The following is a 25276-nucleotide window of genomic DNA, read 5'->3' on the forward strand; positions in this document are numbered from 1 at the left end:
ACACTGATGTGCACACATAATTCTTAAGCTGATATCAAACTGTTTAGGGTCCATGCTGCTTTGCTGGCAGCAGCTACACAGACTCCTCTATGCCTAAAATGAAGCTCCCGATGAGGCAAAAGTGATACAAGCCCAAATTACCTGAACTTGTTAAACTTTAGGAAAAATTGTATTAGGCTGTGTTTACGATGTTTGTTTCTTTACCTGAGGAAATCGCTACCATTTGACCACATTTAGTTTTCAACAATTTATCCTTTGCTCTTGACATTTTTTTTCATTTAATACTTCTAGAAGGAGATGAGCTTCTAGAACTTTCTGCATGCAGCTGAGATGAACTGCTCACCAACCTTTACCTCCACAGAGGAATAGGGACAAGGAAACGTGGAGTGCCTAAATGCTTTAATTGAAATATCTCATGACCACGGGATTATTTGCAGTTAGAGCCCACAGACCGGGCCTTCTGCTCCCAGTGATGCCTCAGGCACAGACGAGTGATGTTCCCAGTATAACTGGGTGCAAGGCCCAGCGATCCCTGCCAGACCTTTGGGGCATTTTTATCCTGTGACAGCAGCGAGATGCTCCACAGCAGGCCCAGACCTGGTCACTGAAAATGCCGTTACCTTTGCTGGAAAGGTGCTGCTCAGCGCCCACTTCCAAGCTGAAGAAGTGGCAGCCACAGCACACCAGGCCGGACACCACTCCCTGAAAGAAACGACCTGATCTGACTTCTGACTTCCCGGTACAAAGAGACAGGGATCTCCTGGAAAAAGTCCAGCGGAAGGCCACAAAGATGATCCGGGGCCTGGAGCATCTCCCCTGTGAGGAAAGGCTGAGAGACCTGGGTCTGTTCAGCCTGGAGAAAAGAAGACTGAGAGGGGATCTCATCAATGTGTATAAATACCTGAGGTGTGGGAGACAGAGGGATTTGGCCAACCTCTTTTCAGTGGTTTGTGGGGACAGGACAAGAGGCAATGGCCAGTAAATGGATCACAGGCAGTTCTACACCAACGTGTGAAAGAACTTCTTCACGGTGAGGGTGACGGAGCACTGGGACAGGCTGCCCAGGGAGGTTGTGGGGTCTCCTTCTCTGGAGATATTCAAGGCCCGTCTGGACTCCTACCTGGGCTCTAGGGAACCTGCTTTGGCAGGGGGGTTGGACCCGATGATCTCTGGAGGTCCCTTCCAACCCCTACAATTCCGTCATTCTGTCTGATTCTTTCCTTAATAAAGGAAACAATTTTCTCATGCAGATTTACTTCTGTGATGGACAGGGTAAAAAGACCTGAAGTATAACTGGAAAAAAGTCATTCTCCTAAGCTCAGCCTGATCTTTCCAGAGAAAATCTTGGAGAAAATCCACGTTTCAACCTTCTACAACCTGCAAGTGGCCGAATCCCCCAGAGCTGCTCTGATTGCTGCCCAGGCAGGACCACGACCACCGGTGTTACACAACTGCTCCATCCGTCAAGCACACGTGCCGGCTGGCTGCTCCTGTGCAATGCACCCAGATGTGTCACCTGTGTGCCTTGGATAAGGATCAAGCCCGTCAGACCAAAAAGATTTTGAGAGCAGGGAAACCAAAATCTGGCTGCGACGCCAGAGCTGTGCTTGGCGCAGCGCTGAGGGCTGAAGAGCTGCTGCTCCTCCTCCCTTTGCTGAGCAACCTCCCCCCTGCCACTGAAATTTTAAAATAGGATGTTACAATGGAAGGATCAAAGATAGACTTGCTCCTCTGCAAGCTCTTTAGCATGCCATTTTCCTCAAAGGCAACTCCCAGAGCAAGCACTTATTTCGTAACCTGCCTCAGAAGTGCTGCCTTATTCCAACTCTTCCCTGCCTCCCATCTTCTCCGAATTTTCCGTTCCCTTATCTCCCCATTTTTACCTTTATCCTTGTTCCCCCTCGGAATTAAAGCTGGCTTTAACAGATACCCTTTCTCCCTGCCCACCTTCCGTGCTGCCCCTGGGCAATGCCTGCAGCTTCCAGCCAGTCCCCACCTCCCCACTGCTCCTCTGCCCTCTGCCTATTTGAGGAGCCTGACATATCTCAATGAGGTAAGAAAGCCAACGAGCTGCCTTGAGAGTCCTCTTGCAGACCTTCTAAGCAGATTTGAAATGCACAGAACCAGAAAAGAGGACAAGAGACAGAAATCCAATGCAAAACCTCTAAAACCTCTGCTGAGACACCATCAAACCCTTGCTTTGCTCCTTACCGTGTCCCTTACCGCTATTAGTGCTGGCTTTCTCTGTATTAATGTCAGCTGGTGCAATGTCCTGGCACTTAGCTGCAGCAATTCCCTCGTGCTTTCTGCATTCATTGCTTGAAAAACTTCAGGTTAGGTATCGCAGCATGAAGGCTTCCCTAGACTGCTGTAATTACCATCATCAACAGCAAAAGCATTGCCAATACTAATTTAACAATTAAACATACAGATTGACAGTGCCTATCATAATTCATTTACAGGTGGGTTTGGGGGGTTGGTTTTGGAGGGAGACAGATGTTTATTTTCATTGAAGCTGGATTTTCTTTGCATCATAAATAATTAGTTGTTTTTTTTTGTTTGTTTGTTTGTTTGTTTTAAAGTAGCTGCTTTGTTCAGAAATACGTGGTTATATTAAAAGCTCAGCTTGGCAAGAGGCTGATTTTACTGTCTTCTTGATATAGCTCCTTTAGATTACATAAGAGCAAGAGCAGTATGAATTAAGGGCTGGACAAGCTTATTTACCCATCAAAACTATCGGCCCTTTTCTACTTTCTAGAAATTTCAAAGCATGCCCAGGAAGAACTGCAGACAGCAAACTGCCTAGTGCTGTTTTTAATTCATGTATTGAAACAAAAATGTAAACTGTTGTTAAAAAGCAAACAAAAGTTGCAGTTCAGATTCATTCAGGAATCATTCTCTGCAGTCGTATACTCATTGAACAGCAAAACAGAGACCCTAATAGCAAAAAACAAAGAACATATCCAACTCGTCTAATCAGCTGTTGAACGGAAAGAGGCCACCATGGAATAGAAAGAGCAAATCTTGCTTCTTAAAGATATAAAGGAGACAGGAATCTTGTAGAGAAAACTCATCTACATTGCATTTATGGAAAGAAATCAAAGAAATGCTGTGAATAAGGAACAGAGCAGTCAAAAGGAGACAAATGAAGAAGAGCAAGCAACAGCCCAGATCCTTCCCCTCTGCATGAACTAGCGGGATACTCAAACACGCACTGCTGAAAACAAAGGTACTTATGGGTCTGCTTTCTTCAGGGGGGAAATTGTAAAGCACTGGGAGGGAATAATGTTGGGTTTCCTCCTTGTCTGCCAGCCCACGTTTACCAAAGCTGACCAATGTATTTCCTCTGCTTTAAATTCTGTGGGGTTGGACTGCGCAAAACAAAGGACACCGCAGTGTTAGAACAAACCCGGTGTGAAGCTGAGTCCTGAAGGCCTGGTTATCATGTACACAGCGCAGCTGCTGAAATAATGCTTACACTGCCATGTATTAAGCACCGCTTTGATGCAAACATGAAAGCAGGAATTTAGCCTCGTGTGTATAAACAAACCCGTGCTCAGTGTTGAGATGGTGACTTCACAGCTGAGCTGGGTATTTGGCAATCACAGAGCACAACAATGTATTTATACCTGTCCAAATATAAACTTTTAACAAATATGGTACAAGATAAAGCGTAGCAGCAGTTCCTTCCCGAGAAGGCAATGTGGAGCTATTCTCACCCCCTTATGCAACCTGCCTGCGTGTGCAGTGGGCGGCAAGAAGCTGTCTCTGCTCCAGAGCTGTGCCAACAGGTCCTGGGCCGCAGAACTCCCTTCTTACCAGCCAAACAAAAGGAAATATTGGCATTCCAGACGTTCACAGGCATGGCCGACACGAACAACCCAACTGATTCAGAAACAAGGTTCTGAGGAGGGGATAAAGAAATGATGATGTTTCACAAGCCCTGAAGTACTGACTATCAAGGCCTGAAGTAGCGCCTGGCACCAGGCTCCATACATCTGCAGGTGTGTTTAGACACCAAGTCCTTGCACCAAGCCAATGGTGACCCTTACTAAATCCCTTGTGAAGCCAGACATCTACTGCCATCTTCAGCTGAGCTGCTCCCCACTCCTAACAGCTGGATGGGACCAAGTCCCCAGAAAAGGGACACCCGGGCAGCCTCGTCAGCCCCTACCGACTCCATACGGGGACAGACAGGGACCGGCCCCGTGGATCCCAAGGGATGTGATGAAGGAGTTTCTGAGATGAACATTATCAGGCTGTGATAAGCAGCAGCCAGTTACAACGCGGCACGTTTCAGGACTCTAAATACCTTGTTTAATAAAGGTACAAAACCAAGTAAATGTTGGAAATTAGGATTCCCTACCCCGATCCCCTTTTGTCAAAGTATCGTGTGAAAATAGCTCGAGATAATTTGTCTTCCCATTTCATTTAGCTGTAGGATGTGTCATCTTTGCTGCCAAAAAAGCCCATCTCCACATGGAGCACACGTCAACACAAAACGTTAGGCCACGCAGCTGTGCCTGCAGTCCAACCACCAGCTAGATATTTAAAGGCCTCCTTTTTAAACGATTCAAAAAGCTGATGCTGAAAGAAGAAAGAAGCTGGTTTAGAAACGCGTGCACACATTATCTACTGGGGAAAAATCATCATGAGCTGTATCCTGGTAACAACCAGTGCATTATTCCTTAGCTGAGTGCACAGGAGAGGGATGGATCATGCTAGTGCAGATTTTGAGGTGCAAGAACCATTGGTGTAGAGTTATGTCAACAGCAGGTATGCACATGTATAGGAACACGGCTTGAATATTGGGCCAAAGGCATCCTTGCTACAACCCCGAATCGCATGCATGCAGTTAAATCAGTCCCGTATGGGGAGTGGGATTACACGCCAGCAGCAGCCAGCCAAGGGAGGTCACTGCAGAGCAAGTGCCAAAGCAGCAGTCCAGGGCTATGGATTAACCTCAATCCTTAACTTTGTCCATCATGGGCACGGGTCGAGGATCCGTGATGAAAACCCAGCACACGGCTGGGCACTGCGGGACACCACCATGGAGCAGAGCCACGCGCTTGGCTCAGTGGTAACACCACAAGCCACGCTGAGCCTGCCCAAAGTCTGTCCCGACCACAGGCAAGCAGGTACAGATGACTTCTGCAAAACCAAAGGTTGGTCTTTGGACAAATAACCCAACCCAACACAACCAGGCAGGACAGAGGAAGAAGAGTTCACAACACAGGTTCGCTCCTTGTTATAGATGTAGGAATGGGTAAGAACCCCCCAGCCCAGCTGGAGGTGGGGATTGCTCCACAAGCTGTGCTGCGAAGGCCCCTCTGCCCACAGAACAGCTTTGGGGGAATTTTCTATGAGCAGAAGGAGGAAAGATGCAAAGGGGAAAACGATGGCCTGGTTCAACCCCATGTTAAGGCTTCCTACACCACCTCCTCTGGTTACAGAAACTTTCTAGCTATGTGTAAAAATTCTCACGCAGCAGAAGTGTAATCGTGACAGATGCTCCATTTTGTGTAGCACCAGTGTGAAATAAGGACAGGCTTCTGGCTCAGAGCTTTCAAAAAGGCACGGAGGCTTCGGGCTATTCTGCCTTTCTTCAGGTTCGGTTTGTAGGGTTTCTTTTGTTTGTTTTGTTTTTAATGTTACCTGCACTAAACACAAACAAAGGGAGAACCTAAAGGTGTAAACATGTATAACAGACCTGAAATGAAAAGTTACTAGTGCCTTTTCCCAGCCATAGTGTTGTGATGACATGTTTACCTCTGCACAAAACATCCTGGGAAGGAGCACACTGTAAAGGCTCTGCAGGCCCAGCAGGCAGGCAATCTCAAGGCAAACATCAAAAAAAGCATGTGGGATTTTGTGCACAAATCCATTATGATTTCTGTTAATGTGGAAGGCAGTCATGTGTCAAAAGAAGTCAGAACAGGGTTCTTGCCTTGTGAACAGCATTCTGGAAAATCTGTGCTAAAACTGGTTTGTGACTTTCAGCAGCCAATGCATATGGTAAGGCAATTTTTCCTTCCCTCCACTGAAAATAAAATAAAAGCCACATCCAGACCACCAGGAAATGAATGCAGAAATGTCACGAGTTTGACAGATCTCCAACAACAGAAAAGCCATCAACACACCAATGGGTTTAATTCAAAGAGCTGCAGATGGACACAGTACTTATCTATGTAACTGCTAGGAACGGTTTTGGAGACCTAAAAAAACAAGTGGGAAACGCACCGATTTCATCTAAAGAGCTGTGTTTGTTTACTAACTGTAGAGGTACGCAGGTAGGATGCACAAAAATGTGCCTGTTATAGCTGTGCAAGCCCAACTGGTTTCCATTTAACTGTACAACTGTACGCCTGTCAAACAAACCACAAGCCCAAAAACAAGGGATGAAGCATCCGAAAAAAAAAGCATAGTAAGAACTGCCACAACAGGAAACAAATATTCGGCATACATCGCTGGAGATGAAAGAGGATCCTCCTTCTCCAGCAGGTTTCGCTCCTGGAGGCAGGAAGGTTTGACACCGGAGTACAAGAGAGGACTGAAAACGCAGGCACCAAAATCACAAAGAAACGTTGCCTGTGGGTGTGCTACTTCATTTTTTATAAGGGATGATTCAATTTTCCTTCCTGACATTATGTAAGTTTGCTCGTTGCGTTAAACCTCCAGATAGCCACGGACTGCCATGCATCAGGGAAAATTAAATGGAAAGTGAGTGATGGCCAGAAAAAAAAACACATTACACATCCTGAAAAAAACGGAATCTAATGGCACACTTTACAGATAATTCAGTCCTTGTCGGCACTGTGTGGTTCAGAAATGCAAGCAGGAGTGGGCCTCCAATCCCACCTCCCCTCCTACACGAAAAACATGAATTTTAGATCAATGTCATGCTGACAAAATGACAGTTAAAGAAAGCAAGAGAAGAAAATGTGAACATATTGCCAGCAGTATGATATAAAAATACCTAGAAACGATGAAAAGTCTACACTGACACCAACAATTTTAACCACAACACCTCTCGAAAACAAGTGCAGCATGAACACCAGGCGCCCGAGCAGCTTTCCTCAAACTACGCCTTGAAAACAATTATTTATATATTGGGTATTTTTCCTAGTAGCACAAATTAAAACTTACTCTTTTAGCGGGAAGCAATTCTTTGCCTCCCAGCACATAAGGGATCTATAACCCACTCAAATCTCATTTGTGGTCACTCTGCAATATCGAAGAAAAATCTTATCTCCATCCTATTGTTCTAAGATCAAAAAGAAAATCATTCTTGGTATCTATGGCTATTTTTCATCTCACTCCTCGGTAGATCTGTTCTATTTCAGCACTGCTGGAAAAGTGGGATTTTTTTGCATTGCACATTGATTTTACATTTTGGGCATGCGATTCTGCACATCTCTGCAAGCAGCAGACAAACTCGGGATTATGTAAAAGTATTGCAACAACACCTGAAAGAAAAATACCCAAAGCAGCATAATCTTTACTTACACTACAAACCTCCTAATGGCTTCCCCGTAAGCTACAAGCATTCAAGTCCCTCGGTCTACATTGATTTTCTGCAGAGTTAAAAGAGGCCAAGAAAAGCCTAACGCGATTTAAATCAAAGTCCATGCAAGACAAATTGTCCAGATACTCACAAGGCTTTGTTTTCGCTCCCCGCCACCTGAGAGCATGCAGCCTTGCAGCAGGAAGCCGGCGAAAGCCTGCAAATTCACAGGTAGCGATGCCGCGAGAGCAGCAGCCCAGGCCGGATCCTGCTCTGGTGCCCACCTCTCCCTAGCGCCAGCTCCATATTGCTGCTCCCAACGTCAGGATGATGTTACAGGTGCCACCTCCCGCTGCTGATGTCAAGCTCGGCTCCCAAAAGCACAGCGCCGCTCTCCCTGCGGTGCCTGCTGCCCCTGCCAAACATCACTTCGGCATCGTCTGCGTCCCCGGGGAGCAGGCTGCGGGGTGATTTGGGGAAGGCTTCCAGACGCACGGCTTCTCTCCTCGTTAAGCCTCTCGGCGTTAAAGAGCCTCTCCTTCCAGAAGGCTGCAGCAAATGTAGACTGTACGCCTCCCTCGGGGGGAAATGAAGTATTTTTACACAGTTTCTTTCTCCGCCGCAATCTAATTTGCTCTTTTTTTTTTAGAGCAAATTGCTGAAAGGATAGGTAAACAATGGCGCAGAACAGCGGAGTCAATGATTCCCCGATGCTCCCCTGAACATTTTGGAGTAAGCCGAAGGGCTGGCGATGCAGCCCAGGACCAGAGCTGATGAATGGTGCAGTGCTGCTGTTGTCATGGCAACTCGGAGAAAAAAAGCAGCACCATATAAGGAGTTGTGACATGGATTCTGGGAACAATTTATACGAAAAGGCTGTAAGCCCTTGGATGCTTTAAAGCTGCAGCATCCCCTTCTCCCCGTCTGCATCCCGCCTTCACCCTCCGGATGGAAGCGGGCGGTGCAAATCAGCGCGGGCACGGCTGCCTCCACCCAGGGCGTGGAGCATTGGGAGCCTGGTACCAAACCCCAGCAGCACAAGACGACTTCCAGCGTTTGCCAACGGTCTGCTTGGAACGAGGAGGAAAACGGCAGGGAGCTAGCGCTGACCTCAAGTAGCGCCTGTGTCCAAGCAGGGTGGTGACGAGACCCGTGGCGAGCACACAGCTCCGCGCAGGTAAGCGGCTCCCGGAGCTGAACCAAACTGCAGCACCATCAGGTGGCTGAGAGCCCGAGCGGCACCGAGCAGGAGGCAGCCACTCCTCCTGGAGCCGGCAACGCATCCCCAGAGCAAGCCGCAGCGCAGCCGCTGCTGTGCCGCCAAGGCTGGCAGGGCCCTAAAGCATCTTCGGATAAAGCAGGGCAGTGAAAGGCAACCCGGACACACGGCTGCCCCAGCAAGGTATCAGACAACTGAGGTTTCTGTTCCATTCTGCAGCTCTGAGGGGAAAATCACACGGGTTTACACCATGGTCAGATGCCTTCCACTCGATGCATGCACTCAGACAGACAAGGTACCGGAATCATGAGAGCTGCAACTGTTTCACCTAAAGCTGACCCCACATGCAGTCCTAAAGTCTCTGCTTAGCAAAGAAAATCCAAACTTTCAGAAATTCTGTCCACTTCTTACCCTATTCTATCTGAACAAATTCATCTGGGCCCAAGCAGCTCTTCCCCAGCACCCACACCTCAGCCAGCTGTTCTGACACCTCTCACATCCCTACCCAGCTGTGATAGCATCTTAGTTTTGAGAGAATACACAGTCCCAGAGGGCTGGGATTATTAATCTGGTTTTGCCACCATCCAACAAGGATGAAGATTTCAAGTAGAAATCTCAGCTTCTTTCATCCCACACTGGCAGTGAGCGCCAAGACCATTCGACCACTTGCTGAAGACGCAGGAAGAAGCAGTGTTCCTCCATCTGCTCCCTGCAGAGGGGAAGGAGGACGTGGGAGGAGGGTGAAGCCCCAGCTCTGCCATCCCCCAGCACGAGCAGCAAGGGGATGATGGTGTCCCAGGGGTCCCCACAGCCGGGCTGGATCAGGACCAGCACCGGTGGGTTCATTGCCACGCCAGGGCTGAGCGAGTTTCCCTCCTGCTGCAGCTCCTCTCCCAGCTTCTTTTAAGGATCCAGTTGAAGGGTGTTGCGTTTTTGTTGGGGAAGAGGAGGTTATTAATTGCCTAAATACAACTAGGAATGCTCCTACTTCTTTCTGTGAAGAGCATTCTTAGGGGAAGTTCCTCCGTTCCCAAAACACGAGGGAGAACGCTTTCAAAGCAGGAGGCTTTGCAACGCAGCTGATTCCTCAGGCCCATGTCTTCAAAGACGCTGAAGCATCACGCTGCACACGGGAGGAATGAGGCCTCCGAGAATCCAGACCTACATGTAAATACCTACGCGACTTCTAGAAAAAACAGGATTTGATTCCTAAATTTCTTAACAACTCCCTCCCCTCCTCCCCCCGTGCACGGGGACTCGCACACGCACTTTCTGAAAGAATTTTGAAGCTCCCAATCTGTTATTCAATGAGAAAATTAAAAATAGCCCCATACAGCGACGAAAAAAATCATCTCTGTGCGTGTAAATTTACAGCCTGTAAATCAGAAACCTTTCCCGGGGAGGAGTCAGGTGTGGCGCAGGGCTTCGTGCAAACACTTTGCACGCGGGGGGGTTCACGCTGAGGGAATAAAGCATCAGCAGCTGAATCTTGCAGCCCAGCATCAATTTTAACCTCATACACCGCCCGGTTACTATTTTTGGCTTCGATTCAGGAAAGCACTCAGATACATTCATCTCCATAAGCACCCTCCTGAAAAGCGATGCCTTCCTGAATGGAGGTGCACGATGCAGTCGCCTTATTTCCATTCAGCCGTCGATAACACGCCGCTGGTGTGGAGTAGAATATTTCACCCGACGGTTTCGGAAATGGGTCCTCTCTTTGTGCAGCAAGCACAGTAACTTTCAAGTGCTAATTTCCCTCCAGAAAAATCCAAATGGTGTCTTCCACATCCTTATCCTGGGTTGGCAGGTCTGTTTTTTTTGTTTGTTATAATGTATTTTTCATGTTACGCTTGCTAATAAACTGCTTCTGTTATAAAAAATATAGTAAATACAGCAACTGAGGTTCAACACGCCGATCTAAAATACGTGCTCAGCCACTGCTGAACAATAGGTTGTACATGCAGGAGAGGGAGGGAGCTGATTACTTATGCTCACTATTACTTCACCCTTTGGAGCAACAATGACCTTAGTTTTTCTTAATCACCATACCATTCAGCAGAGAGAAAATTGCAACCGTACTGAATATTTATCAACCCCCGAATCCAGCCAAGTCTCTGTATACAGAAAACAGAGATATCAAAATGTCAGCAAGGAGCCTCAGTTCCTCTGGAAAGAAAACTAACACACCACATGATGCTTTCTAAAAAAAACATGGATATTTTAACCTTTCTGGGAAAGCAAAGACAACCTGTTTGTACAAATCAGCTAAGAACTTTAAAAGATGACATTAAAAATCAATAAAGAGCATTGCAGTTTTTACTGAGCCAATTTCTCTGCACTATACAGGCTTCCTTTCCTTTTTAAAGGGTTAAATTGAAACCTAAATGAACTGTGGCCCCTTTTCAAGGGCATCACGGGGCATATCTCAGCAACTACCCTATCTGTGCTACAACGTACGCGTGCGGTTCCTGAGCCACCCACGCTACTTCAGCCCTCAAACATGAGCGCATCATCTAGTGAACAGCCAGAGAAGTGCTTCATATCGAAATCTTCATTTCTGAAGAGCTCCAGAAAGCATAAAGCAGGAATTTGGTACAGGCTTGTTGCAAATGGTCTTAGGTATTAAATCTTTAGGGGAAAAAAAATAAAGACAACAAAGTGTTTTATCTAATGAATAGTATCATTCCGCTATCCGACCGCTCCACAGATATGGAAATTATTACATGAATGGGTTAGTCACACACAAATGTATGTAAGAAGCAAAGAGCATGAAAAAGCCCCTACAATTGGATAATTTCTCAACAATTTTCTATGCTCTGAAGGTCGCTTTGAAAAATCCATGTGGCAACTGTCAGATGGACAAAAGGCTCTCTTTGTAATACCCCGGTTTCCCTGAATAACCCTCATCCTTTTTCCAAAAGGAATCACTGCTGTTATTGTGCAGTATTAACAACTGGAAATAAGAACGAGACAAAGTAAAAGAACAAACAGAATCCCAGCCAGCAAGACTTGGGGAAATGTCTCTGTGCATTTACTGTCAGGCTAATGGCCATTTACTTTCATCTGTAAGCTCCTATAGTCACATGAGGATTCTTCAACCAACTTTTATTTATTTATTTAAATCAATTCTACCAGATTTTGAGTGTGCTACAAGAGCACTTGCATGTCTCCTGGAATATTAAGGAGAGAAATGGGGAGAAATGCATCAAAAATAGTGCAAGGCTGTGAACTTGTCTTCATAAATCTGGTACTAACTCTAAGGTATTTTTAAGGAAACAGCATTATATGTAAAATAATGAACAAAACTGAGGAGGGTCTTTACAAACTGCCAATTGATGTCCACCAGTAAAATAAAATAAAATTTAAAAAACAATTTACTGACATAGTAAATAGTCAAATGTTCAACAACCACCTCTTTCTGTGGCTGATGGATTTTTTTGCTTTTCAAAACTCTCAGACTAATAGTAAACATGAGGCACAGACAATAAGAAATAGGTGAAGAAATGTGATAAATGCTCTGAATAACAACCAGTGAAACAATGCTACTTTCCCAGTTCCTTTACACATTACCTTAATGAAAGCAAACAAATTCCTATAATGACTGCACAAGGATGTAAAATAAACATCTCCCTTTTACAATATCAACAGTAAATTAAACTAATAATTTTTAAAATCATGCTAATCCACCAACGCACTGAAACACACTTTGAATTCTAAGTACTTCAGGAGCTCCACTGAAGTCATCAAGACATGTACGTGCAAAACATCAGCATGTGTTTTCATGCTGTATTGGACTGGGTCTAGCTGGAACAGGATATTTAAAACAGATGGAAAAGGAAAAGTGCAAAAGCCCAAGAAAATCATCTTCCCAATCAATTTCCAATAGATTCCTGTGCGCGACCCTGAAATGGACCTCTGAACAAAAAGAAAAGGCAATACTTTTCTTCATTAACTTTTAAGTAATAAGAATTATCAGCAATTTCTTGGTGTCATGCCGGTGTGTACAGATGTTCAGAAGACACGTTCAATGCATACAGTTTACAAACAGGACTGGCAGGGACTAGGCCTTCTCACCAGCTGAATGCCTACGTTGTAGTTCTACGAAATAACCTTTCTGGTGCTGGAAAGCAAATTTCAAGCAGAATGGTAGCAGGGACACTGCCTGACCCCCTGGAAGTTCGTGTGGTCCCCCCTCCTTTTCTTTGAAGTACTGCCTGCAAAAGCTACTGCCGCAATTCCAGTATCTGCTGTTCTGAGGAGCCAGTAAAACTCTCCGAGCGGCAGCCCTGCCAAACCCAACAAAAGCTTTCTGAGCCGGGAGATGGAGTCTGATCTGTTTCCACGTGGAAAAAAAGATAATTATAAATATATGGAGCTTAATCTGCTTGGCTGGGCCGGTGCCACGCAGAGAAGCGGGGGGAGGCCGATGCCTGCTGCCAAGCCAGGGGCCAGCAGCTCCACGCCAAGGTGGCTCGTCAGCGGGCTGGAAGGGAGCTCCGGGGGGCAAGCGAGCTTTCCTCCTCAACAGGGTACAGCTCAAACCCTCTGCCATATCCCACAGGACAGCAAGGAACTGTTGGGGCAGTTGTATAAATCTAACGGTGCTCAGAGGTACAATGGGATGGCACAGAACGGACTGGAGTCAAATCATGGTGACAGAAAGGCACTGAATGAGATAAAGACACTAGGTTTATGGAACTGGTTAATTTTAAAACACCACAAAAGAGAAAATTGCTGCAAGTAACTCAAAACCTAAAGGAAGATGTGAGCGTACGTGCATAAAGCTACATATGTACTTGCAAACTGCTTGCTTCCGTGTCATGTCAAATAAGCTGGCAATGTTACACATTAATAAACCTAATTACTTATGAAAATTAAAAGCTTCATTGACTACAAGTTTAGGGGGATGGGTTATCTGAATGTAGAGTGGAAGCAGACAACTCTATAGATTTTATGCTCCTTCCACTGACTACACACTCAGCCCAGAGCAGGCATTGACCCATGTCAGTGCCCTACCCTCTTACCAGCACCTACGGCCAAGGAATTTCTCTCTTGGTGCATTTACCTGTCAGAGATAATACTGCTATTGATTAAAATGTTACAAAGGGGGAATGACTCGCTAGCAAGAGAGTCTGGATGGCAGATCAGACTCTACCCATCCATCAGGACACAGAGATGACTCGAGAGCGACAGGAGCGATTTCGATTACGGACAGAAATTCTGTTCAACTTAACACAGGTGGAAGGAGTTATTCACCCTGTCTTTCACAGAAGCATCGCATCATCACGGGTACACAGACCATCCTCAACCAAACCACAGGACTTAACTCACGCTTCTGAGTCCTTTTCAATTTCTCCTTTCACCAGTGGGCAGGGAAAACAAAGGTACTAAGCATACTGGATTTGCCTTTTGTAAGCAGAGGTCAAATTATAGCAGCTAAAAATTGGGTTTGGAGATTTCTCTCAATATAAATGTAGCACCCTGACTGGTCATTTTTAAAAATGGGCATGGAGGTATGACAGATTTTAGGCAAGAAGCAAGTTTCTCCAAACTGCTACCAGTAGGAATATGATGTCAGGCTTTTACACGGCTGTTAGATGCCGACTGCTTTCAAAAATCCAACTACTTCAAAATCCTTAGGTGTTCAAATCCAAATCCCAGGAGATTAGATAAACAAAACAGTTTAAAAATATAAATAAACTGTGAAAAAAAGATCATTTGTTGCACAAGTTTATCGTTTTTCTGATGAATTCTCTCAGCATTCAAAATTTCAGCAAAGTTCAAAATTACTGTAATGTTTCCATTGTTCACAGACCGTAATACAAAATGGAAATAAAATTTCCCAAAAACTTGACATTTCTCAGAAAAGCAGAGAATATTTGTTAAAAAGAATGATCATTTTCAGAACAGAGACTTCTCCATCAGAGGGAAATCCAATCTGTTCTTTTAAACACTCTGATTGTGCAAACACTACGGGTTTTGACCAAAGTAGAAGCCATAATTAACAAATGATGACTTTCATACAGAAGCTTGTTCAAAGTTTTCTTAGCGATTTTTGCACCAAAGGACCTTAAAAGCCCTACTGAACTTTATTTAAAGTCCTTACCAGTTAACTTCTTCACAGGTTGGAGCCGAACACTGATAGACTGATGTGTGAGTAAGGGGGAGGATGGAAGGGAGCGGGACATGCCCTCCATAATCCGAATGTGCTGCATACCTTCGGTCACTGGGAGTGGCGGAATAGCGTAGTCTGGTTCAAAAGCACAGTCGTTCTCTGTGGAGGTGCCTGCAAGGAACATAAAGAGAAAACAGAGCTGGTTAGAAGAGGCAGGCTTCTGCTTTCATCATTCGCAGACAGAGGACTGTCTGGTTCAGGGCGAGCCCAGCCGGAGCGCCGTTTCGCTGCACGTCTCTCTCAGCCCTGCAGATAGCAGTGGCGGCTGCTTTTTTGTGCTTGCCTGGCACGATCTTGGTGCTTCCCTTGAAGAAATTATGTTTCTGTAACAGCATCTCAGCATAGCTCTTCAGATTATGAACAGCATAGCCATGAAATATTTATTTTGATTTTTCTCACTTGTCTTTAAGAGTCCTAGAGTCACCGGTTTTGAATTTAATTCAGAGAAACCAATAAATCTTTCACTCTATTTTTTTTTTTTGGTGAGCTTAGATTGTGGATTTCTAATAAAAATCCTTCGGGTCGAATTAAATTTTCTCTTTACATTTCGCTAACATTCCTTATTTATATATGGCCTGCAGATTAAGACAGCTTTCATACTTCTTCCAAGCCCACAAACACGCTGGCCTTCCACGTGCCGGGCAGTGCGGCCGTCGAGGTCAGCACGTTGTGCTGGGGAAACGCCGGGCTGGCAGGACTAGGAGATCTGAGAGCGGGCAGACACAATCTTGGAGAACAGTCAGGGAAGGTAAAAGTAGCTTGAAAGCAAGGGATGTAAAAGATGCTGGGGTAGATGGAGTAAAGGCCTGTTCTGGAGGACCTTCTGCAGAAAGAGCAAGGACTGAACAAAGCCTCCTGAGGCAGCCCCCTGCAGCTCTCCCACAACGACCACGCAGACCCCAAGCCCCTTAAAGCCGGGATGGAGGCCGCGTTCCTGCAGACCCCATGGAAGACAGCCAAGTAACACGACAACAGGTGGAGATACAACGTCTTTGACAATAAATGCACATATTGCTCATTATTGCAACGCACATTAGCGACAACCGAAGCGCAGGTGTTGCACAGCAGCAGGCGGTCGGGGCCTGCTCCTCCCGTGGAAACCTCCATCGCCTGCAGCCGGTTCCCTGCCCGCAGCCAGCCAGGCCGTTAACCTAATAGAGGCGGCTCAGAATTCAGCTGCAGAAGCCTCTTAAGGCCCTTAATATTTCATTACACACACCGTAACGAGATTATGCTCATGCCACACCTTTAAGAGCTGGGTTTTAGCTTTTAGTGCCTGCTGATGCTTTCCCTCCAGAAAGACAATTATTATGTGATTTCCACCGGACACTCGTGTGGTTCTCAGGGGCTTGAAGAGCACGGATAGAAGATGAAGCACAGCTCCTAGGGAGCGGGCAGGCAGGCGAAAGTGGGGGGAAGACAAAAGGGTGAACGCCTTCAAATACGGGGTATTGCAGAGGAGACAACAGACTAACTTCATTCAACAGCCAAAGCACAACGTGTAACACCACAATATATGAGCAGAAGGAAAGGCCACGTGGAAAGAAGCGTTAAAGCCTTGGACAAGCTCCTGCAGCACAGTGAGGTGGCACCGCTGTGGTTACAGTCCATCCACGGCTGATGCCAACTTTCAAGAACCTCTCTCAACGTTTTTGTACCACTCATGACAAGAAATCAAAAAACACAAACACGTTACCCACACGCTAATTCTGACAGTTCAAAAATCCGACTTCACTCTCTTCCTTTCAGAGCATTTGCCACAGTTTACTGAACATACATTCAAGGCCTACTCTTTATGGAGATCTTTTTCTTTTTTTTTTTTTTCTTTTTTTTTTTTTTTTAACTTCGGTACACAGAAGTATGGTAGTTTGTTATGTTTTATTCATTAGAGATTGTCATTATTGCCACAAACCGAGCAAGACACTGATGTTTTTCTATTCATTTCATGCTGCTTTAATTAAGTGTGCACACAAACGCCCTAACAGAGTACATCCCTTCAAGGGAGGAATGGATCATTGTTTGTTCTTATCTTTAATTTTGTATTAAAAGATGATGCTACTGACATTATCTTGTGTTTTTTTAACACAGATTTTAATATCAAATATTTGGCTGTAGTCAGAGAAAGCTCAAATGACTGCCTGGCCACCTTCCCACTGCACTTACTGCTTGTTCTACCTGAGCTGCCTGAGTGAAGGGAGGTGATCACCAGCAGGTGATTGTCCCCCTGTGCTCTGCTCTGGTGAGGCCGCACCTCAAGTTCTGTGGTCAGCTTTGGGCCCCTCACTACAAGAAGGACATTGAGGCCCTGGAAGTGTCCAGAGAAGGGCTACGAAGCTGGTGAAAGGCTTGGGACACAAGTCCTGTGAGGAGCAGCTGAGGGAACTGTGGGTGTTTAGTCTGGAAAAGAGGAGACTCAGGGGAGACCTCTGTTGTAACTCCTGAAAGGTGTGGGGAGCTGGGGGTCAGCCTCTATTCTCAGATAACTAGTGATAAAACTAGAGGGAATGGCCTCAAGTTGTGCCAGGGGAGGTTCAGGTTGGAAATGAGGAGACATTTCTTCTCAGAAAGAGCAGTCAGGCATTGGGATGGGTTGCCCAGGGAGGTGGTGGCGGCACTGTCCCTGGGGGTGTTCAAGGAGAGGTTGGACGTGGTGCTCAGGGACATGGTTTAGTGGGTGACAGTGGAGGTAGGGGGATGGTTGGACCAGATGATCCTGAAGGTCTTTTCCAACCTTAGTGATTCTATGAAGCAGCTGTAGGTGACTGCAACAAACCTGCCACCAGCACCACTCTCTCCCAGGCATCGAGCCTGTGCTTATGGACCTCTTCCAGGCACGGCACTGTTCCTCTTCAATCACAGGAAGAAGTGCTCTGGTGTGCTGAGACTGCCTTTCTCTCACCTCATTTTAGTGCCCTCAACGGAGGTGCCTACATCTGAGCGGGCTGTCCAGAAGTGCTCCTCAGTGGAATTTCAGTGGAGTTTAGGACAAGATGACACAGGTTTGGGTTCTGCTTTAGGAAGAGAATCGTGCCCTGGGCTCCACCCAGTGCACCAGCGTTTGGTGCAGACACAGGCAGTCATCTCACAAACGTCCACCTGTAACCAGCATTTTTCACACCTTTGACCAGCACAGCAAGGCCCAACAGCCACAGCTTCAGAAGTGGAAGGTCACCATTTCTCAGATCGCTTTCAGACAGCAGACCTCAAAACCCGAACTTTGATGAACATCACCTTGTGGTTTTTTTCCTGGTAATTGTCCAAAAGTTGCAGTGACTATGCTTAATTATGGAGTTGGGCCTATTTTTTTTTTTTGAGGAAGGCATAATTTGATACAATACTGTTAATATAGCTTTAAAAAAATAGTATCTTCCAGTGTTGTACTGCCAACTTAGTTACTGGCTCCATACATAGCTTACTTGACGTAAGACCTTGCTTTTTCCAGAGCTGTTGAGCTGAACACCTCTGCTGACTCTGCAAGCCTGCTCCAAATCACCCCTGAGTGCCAGGAGAGGCAAATGGTATTAGCGCCGAAATTGGCATTGACATCAACAAAAACAATCTATACCTAAGGCTTTGGGGAAGACCTAAAAGGCAGTGCACACTTTATTACTACACTTAAAGTTCAAGGTTATCTTTGACCAAGGATTGTCACTTACCTAAAATTGAAGGCAACTGGGGGCAATAACTTATGTAGAAAAAAGTAATGACAGAAACTTGACCAAGTTTTCAGGAATATTTTCCCTCTTAAAACTCTCAAATGCTTTAAAAGAAAACCAGCACACTCGCAACATATCCAGAACTTATTATTTTCATTCCACACCGTCAGAACTCCTCTCACACCCTGGCCAGAGTCAACAAGCAAACAGGGTCACTGAAATCGACTTAAATTTGTTTCAGCCAGAAGGAGTACTGGGCTTTATCAAACCCTGAGATAAGGGAACATTCACGGCTGAACCAGAACTTTGACAGCTTCTCTACTAGCTGTACTTAAATAAAACATTACTATAAAGTATATATGAACTAATTGAACTAACAGATTATTTATTGAAGTATATCAAGATAACAGAGCTTCATAAACAACTCTAAGACTTAGGCATCACGGATGACAACGTGGAAGTTTAACCAGCAGGAAGATGACCTCCTTATTTCGGTCAGCTGTTTATCTAGGCATAATAAAACCCCTTAACCCACGATGATGAGAAATGCACTGTGCAGGCAGCCAAGCAGCTCATGCACACAGACCAGAGGCCGCCTGCTGCTCCAGACCTGCATCCACTGCTCCAGCTGCTCACGAGGGAGCTCCTTGGGAATGCTCCTACATGCTTACAGCGCTGCACTCGGAGGCAAACAGAAATAGGTCGGTTGTTCCTTGGCAAGCAGGAATTTGGAAAAAAAAAAAACACCCCTGTCCTCTGCCCAATATCAGTACTTTTCCACAGCAGCCAAGATGTTGACTGAACGGGCAGACGTGTAACCTGGGAGAACACGGTGTCTGAACAAGCGCGCCGAAATCCAGCAGGCAACCTGGAAACGAACAGCTCCATCCAAGCTGCTGTATCTTGTAAAAACAAGGCAACAGACAGAACCCAAACAAATAAAGAACATCATACAGACCAACAGAAAAGCAAGCGGGCAAGGCTCAGCCTTTAGAAGCAACATCAACAGCAACTTGAGCTGAACTAACTGCTGGGGAGAGAACTACCACTCGTCCTGCGTTCTCCAACAAAACGAGAGAGCCAAATGCTGCTTGTATGCAAGCTGTCACTGAGTGCCTACAGCTAACAAGGGGATGGATAATTCCTCTATTTTAAAATACAGAATTGTAAAATGATAAGACAAAGGTCCTGTGCTAACAAAGCGGTTTCAGCTGCTGATGTTTCACAGGGCTTCGTGGCTTTAACTGTAAATTTCAATCCCCCTCATCCTGATCGCGGGCTTCAATCACTTGCAGCAATTTTGCCTGGGCAACACTGGAATGCTGCCAGAAAAGAACAATGCTCCGGAGAAAATGCCTCCATAATAAGTCATTAGGACACCATGACAACAACAGACTTGAACCTAAATGAAAGGAAAATTATTGCTGCAATCTGAAACAGAAAATAAGCCAACACACATAGCACCCACCAGAGTCATGCTTCCACGAAATGCTTTTTAATTGATCTCACGAGCTGCATAAAGATAACCTGTATTTTCACAACCCTCACAAATGAGCAAATGCTTAAAACTTATAAGTAAGCTACTTCAAAGGAAATGTAAGCCAGCACAGAGATAAGAGCCGCTGCTGTCAGCGACAGCAATCCCTGTTACACAGCCACAGCACTGGTTTTAACCACCAAGCCTATTGTGAATAATGGATACTCAACGAAAGAGGCTGTAGAATCATTATTTACATAATGTAAAGACTATTTTTACCACTTTCTTCATAGGACCTTTCACCCTGTTCTTGTAGGGTGCAACACAACAAAGCAAAAGCCATATGAAGCAGCTGCTGAGCCCCCCCGTGCAGGATTGCCCACTTCCCATCTCTACTCACATCCAGGGGGTTGTGGGAGAGAATAAACTGGTTATTGAGAACCAGCCAGGCCCTCCCCTTTGCAAGGAGGGAGGGAAGCAAGCGGTGTTTAGATTTGTGCTGGTACGTGCTGAAGACTCCTTACATCTCTGCCAACAGCCCTCGCACAAAGCTCGGTCCCTCCGTCTGCAAAATGCAGATGCAACAGGGGCACGCCTACGCTGGGCCACAAATTATCCTAAACTCCTTCAAACTGTAACAAGATCATCAGTTTTGTGAATATTACCAAATAGTCATAGCTGTACAAATAACAGCGATGGTTACAATAACTCCAAGAGATTACACAGTCTGCGAAAAACGGAAAACAAATACAGAGAAGGCGAACAAACGAGAAACGAGTCACCGAGGGAGAACAACACTAGCGTTTACCTTGCCCAGATCGGCTCTGACGGAAGTCTACACTTGCCTGTCTTCGGTCTGGTGGCTCCTCGTTCCCTCCATCTGCATGAGAACCAAAACAGCAGAAGTAGAACATCATAGTGGACAGGTCAGGCAGACGCAACTTTTCCTTGAGCCCCATCCCCGAGCCGTGGGGGCAGCTCAACCGGAGCTGACGCTCGCAGTGCGATGGGTAGGGCTGGGATGGGAAGGTGCAAAGGGGAGCTGGGGCACCCTGCTGCTGACTGCTCCGCTGCTTCTTCAAGTTTGTCCCCTGATTGCTGCAAATGAAGTCTAGAGGGTCCTCAGGAACAAAAGCAGGCTTTTAAATTCTCCTACGGACCCCAGAGAAATTTGAATGGAATAGGAACCAGGTTGGGTATCTTCAATTAGCTCCTTCACTTTGGACCATTGTATCAAAACATTTAAAAAAATTATTAAGTGTATGATGAAACAGGCCCAGGAAAAAGAAAAAAAAAAAAAAAGTGCTCTTTGAAATTATTTCCCATTAAAACTATTTGTCAGCAAAAAAAACTGGGAAGGCAGAGAGGAACAAAACCACTGCTCATTACATCCTCTTCTAAGCAGCTACGGTTAACAAATAACAAATCCATCTGGATAAATGTAGAGAGGGACATTGTGTACAATACTATACAATTAATTACATGCTGGTCTTCATTGATCAAGTGACCAGATTAGAAACAATAGATGCGCACATCAATATAGATGTTGGAGTACACAGGGGCTGTGCGGGCAGAAAGAAGTCTAGCTCTGCAGATGGTGAACAAGCAAAAACAAGCCTTCACAATGCAGGATGTTTTTCAGAGGTTATTAAACCTTATGGCAGGGGGAGGGGAAGCTTTTGCAAGACCTGAAATTAGTTTTGATACAACTGAATTCCTCAATAGCTGTATTACCTAAAAACTCGACAGCTGATTTCTGCCTTTACGCTTTGGGGTTACACTGGGAGGGGCTGCACCCCAATCTGTCTCCAGGCACACAGGGGGCAGCTGCTGTGCCCACTGATAATTCAACTTTACTGACTCCCATGGCAGGTGAGTACAATGGTATGGCTTGAGAGGTAAGTTGTGTACGGGAGCACACCTGCAGAACTGAACAGGTGGCCCAAAATTTACATCTAGCCCCTCCTGTGCCCCTAAAACCAGGACCACATCCCTGCTAGGAGGGGTTCCTTGTGTCCTTTTCCCTTCACAAAACCCTTCCAGCCCTCAGTTCCACCTAAGCCACGTTCAGGCATCCTGAATGGGTGCTGGCAATGCAATTTGCTCTCACCTTTGCCTTTTTCCCTGGTCATACGACAGCTGCACGGAAAGGTCAGCCTACAGCAAGTTAAAGCAATCGAAAAGTGCCCATTTTCCATCAATTGCTCATGCCCCAACAAGCCACGGTAATTGCCAGGTGTCGAGGAGGACACAGCCCTTGACATTTTCCCCCCTCACTTTGCTACTCTGGCTGCAGGAAGGATGTGATATTGGAAATATGACTGCAATTTTGACATATTCAAGGAGCCTTCGTTAGCTTAGAGCCGTCCTGGGGTTTGTTAGGTGGAGCCTTCCTCCAGCCCGGGTGGCACCGACGAGCACTGCGTAACGGGGGGGCACAGGCTGCAGCCTCTGCGCTTCTGTTGCAGGACGCAGTGCTGGTTTTGAATGCTGCCTAGCACGCAGATACCAGAATTATCTCTGTGCCCCCCCAGCTGCATGCCCACATGGACAACCTCGGCATTAACAAAGGAAATAAAAATGAGTTCAAGTCGCGACCACAAACACACAGCGCAAGGCAATTGGAAGGACTGGAAGTTTCAAAAGTCTACAGCTACAAAACCGAAGTCAGGAGGAAAACCTTGTATTTAGTAAAAGCCACTTCATTGTTACCAAGGGAAATTAAACCTTTATCCCTACAGTCATTACAAGCGCTGCTAAATGAGTGCCTTGCCCACAAAGCCACGGCCAGTCCCAACAAACCTGTCCCCAGGGGCACGGAGCGGCTCGCACCGTCCTCTGCAAGATGTTTCCAACAGGAGGCCACACACCCCGTGATGACAAGTGGCAGAGATGGTCCCTACGGCCCCGTCCTACCCCGAGGACAACCTAGGAGTCCTCTGGGGACAGGAAAACTGGCAACGGTTGGGTGAAGTTGCATTAGAAATCCTCTGAAACAAGACGTCAAAACACGCACTGTGCAGCTTTCCTAGCTTGACGGAGGAAGAAAAAATGAAACAACATCCAGTTGTCAAGAGGTCTTTGACAGGTTTCTTGATCAAGCAGAAGCAATGAAGCTACCGCGTTTAATTTTTAGGTAAGACAGAAAGATGTGACACAGTAAGAGAAATGGTTTAAGACTTAACCATAATCTGCCAAAGCAAACCACACACAGCAGAACACAGATTTGGATCACGTGTAGCAGTCTCCAGTAGATGACTTTATTTATCTACTAGTCTTAAACCTCCAACACATTCTTGAGCATGTTGGCATTATTGGAACCAGGGCACAGGATGGGAGGCGCAGGGTAGTCCCCGTGGCCAAGGGCAAGCCAAATGGAAGGAGACCAGGAAAGCAAAGCGAGCAGCGGGCCTCTTGGTGCACGAGGACAGCTATGTGGTCCAGAGGAGCACCAAGAAGGAACGCACCTGATCAGGAGAGCTGTCGTGGGCAGAGGAATAGCGCCGTGGGCACAGAGTTCCAAGTTAACTTCGGAATACCCTTCCCCTAATTTATCTCAAAGAGCCGTACAACACCCTAAAACTCTAGTATATGCCTGAGAGAGATTTAAGAGTTTTGAAAGTAAAGAAAAAAGAATATTAAAGGACCAAATCGGACTTAAAACACTATCACAGTGAGGGATGCATGACCTCCCCTGCCAGCGCTGCTGGGGACGAGAGGAGGAGATGTTCCTCCTGAAGACGGAGGAACAGACCAAGCATGACCCCGTGCTCTCTGCAATTTCTTTCTTTTGCACAACTGGGCTGCCCTCCTGTCCTCGGCATGGTGCTGTGTCGGCTCAGCCCCATTCCCACTCCTGCAAATCTGGATTTTTCCTCCCTCCTCACCCAGCCGGGTTTCCACTGCCGCAGAGCTGTTCCCCTCAGTCAGACTTGATCCTCGTTCTCCTCCTCTCAGGCATTCAGAGGATTAGCAAAAAATAAAACATCGCAAAGTGCAGACCTGGGAGCACTCCCTGCAGCTACAGCCAGCATCGCCAGGGAGTGACCAAGCCTGGAAGAACAGCTGGGAGGCTCCTGCTTTTCTGAAAGGGATACAGCACTACCAAAACATCAGCTGCGTTTTATCCTGAGCATTTTGCAGCTGCTCCAAAACTCAGCTTCCCCCTTAACAGGAGCAACAAGGTAGCTGACATTACTTCAGTAAGGAATAAATGCAAGGTGCTGCTTGAAGTCTCGTACCCAATACCTTTACCAGGCATCCAAACCCTCCTTGGGTTTTCTACAACAGAATAAATCCAACAAACGAGCAAGTTCTTCATTTTATAAGAAATAACTTTTAGCCCCAAATGAGCGGCTTTGGTCGCAGGGAAGTCAGCTTCCCTAGTGGAGGGCAGCAAGTATTTTCTTAGCACAGTACTTTCACAAAAAATAACAAGAGATGCAACACCAACCAACCAGAGGCAGTACTGCTGGAACACTGGATGTATAAGTAGGAATTAATCTATTTAAAATCACTTGGAAGGACAGGATCTCCCCTGCGAAGTCACTTGGACGTAACAAAAGCAATATTTGGAGCAAAAACAAAGGCAGACTCGCTCACTATGTGAGAATAAGCATTAAGCAGGAGAGCACAGCGTGACACCAGGCAGAGCTGGAGGTACTGCTCCTGAACGCTCGACAGCAGGAGGCAAAATGGTGACAACCCGATTTCCAAAGCCGCACATCTGAGAACAGGAGCTGCTGCACAAAAAAAAACATCAAAAACCACAAAAAACATTGGCTGGCAGAGTTCTCAGGTAATTTGCAAGTTGCATGGTGTAGTAAGGGGGGAGAAAGATCACCGTAAAATAACTTCCAGGGTCGATTGAGGAGGGCTACCAGACACATGGTGACTCAGCACGCGGCGTGCTGAGCCCTGCCAGCTGCTGTACATCCAAGTAAAGGCAAGAGGAAGCCCAGCAAGCTCCCTGTGCAGGGCAGGCACCTTCTCCCTCTGAGGCAGAACTGTAAAACGATCAATACTTAAAAGAAAAATGTAAGTATACACAAACAAATCAGTGTCAGCCACTGAAAAGGGCTGGTACTGGCAGGATTTCGGATGCGTAGTGAAAAGGCAGAGGGTGGCAAGAAGAGAAGAAGCAGCACACAGCTCAGGGTCAAGCGATGGAAGCATCTCCTCTTGCTCTCTGCTACAAATCAAGACTTTGAGCACGCTCCGTTCCCTGCAGGGAAGCAGCGAG

The 25276-nt window shown here is 46.2% G+C and overlaps 1 protein-coding gene across 20 annotated transcripts in view; it reads right to left on the reverse strand.

The window, feature by feature from the left end:
- Window positions 1-25276, reverse strand: part of TANC2 (tetratricopeptide repeat, ankyrin repeat and coiled-coil containing 2) — a 283394-nt gene that overhangs the window by 137034 nt on the left and 121084 nt on the right. For 12 of the 20 annotated variants that reach the window (XM_072028945.1, XM_072028943.1, XM_072028946.1 and 9 more), the window contains 2 exons: window positions 20843-20914; window positions 14833-15012 (listed from right to left, as the gene is read on the reverse strand). In XM_072028945.1, the coding sequence (XP_071885046.1) occupies window positions 14833-15012; window positions 20843-20914 (252 nt within the window). Of the gene's footprint in view, window positions 1-7655; window positions 8272-14832; window positions 15013-20842; window positions 20915-25276 lie in introns of those variants that run through there. The other 8 variants (XM_072028958.1, XM_072028954.1, XM_072028959.1 and 5 more) reach the window with 4 other exon arrangements.

The sequence above is a fragment of the Anas platyrhynchos genome, chromosome 28 (assembly GCF_047663525.1).
Source record: "Anas platyrhynchos isolate ZD024472 breed Pekin duck chromosome 28, IASCAAS_PekinDuck_T2T, whole genome shotgun sequence".
In the NCBI taxonomy this organism is placed as follows: Eukaryota; Metazoa; Chordata; class Aves; order Anseriformes; family Anatidae; genus Anas; species Anas platyrhynchos.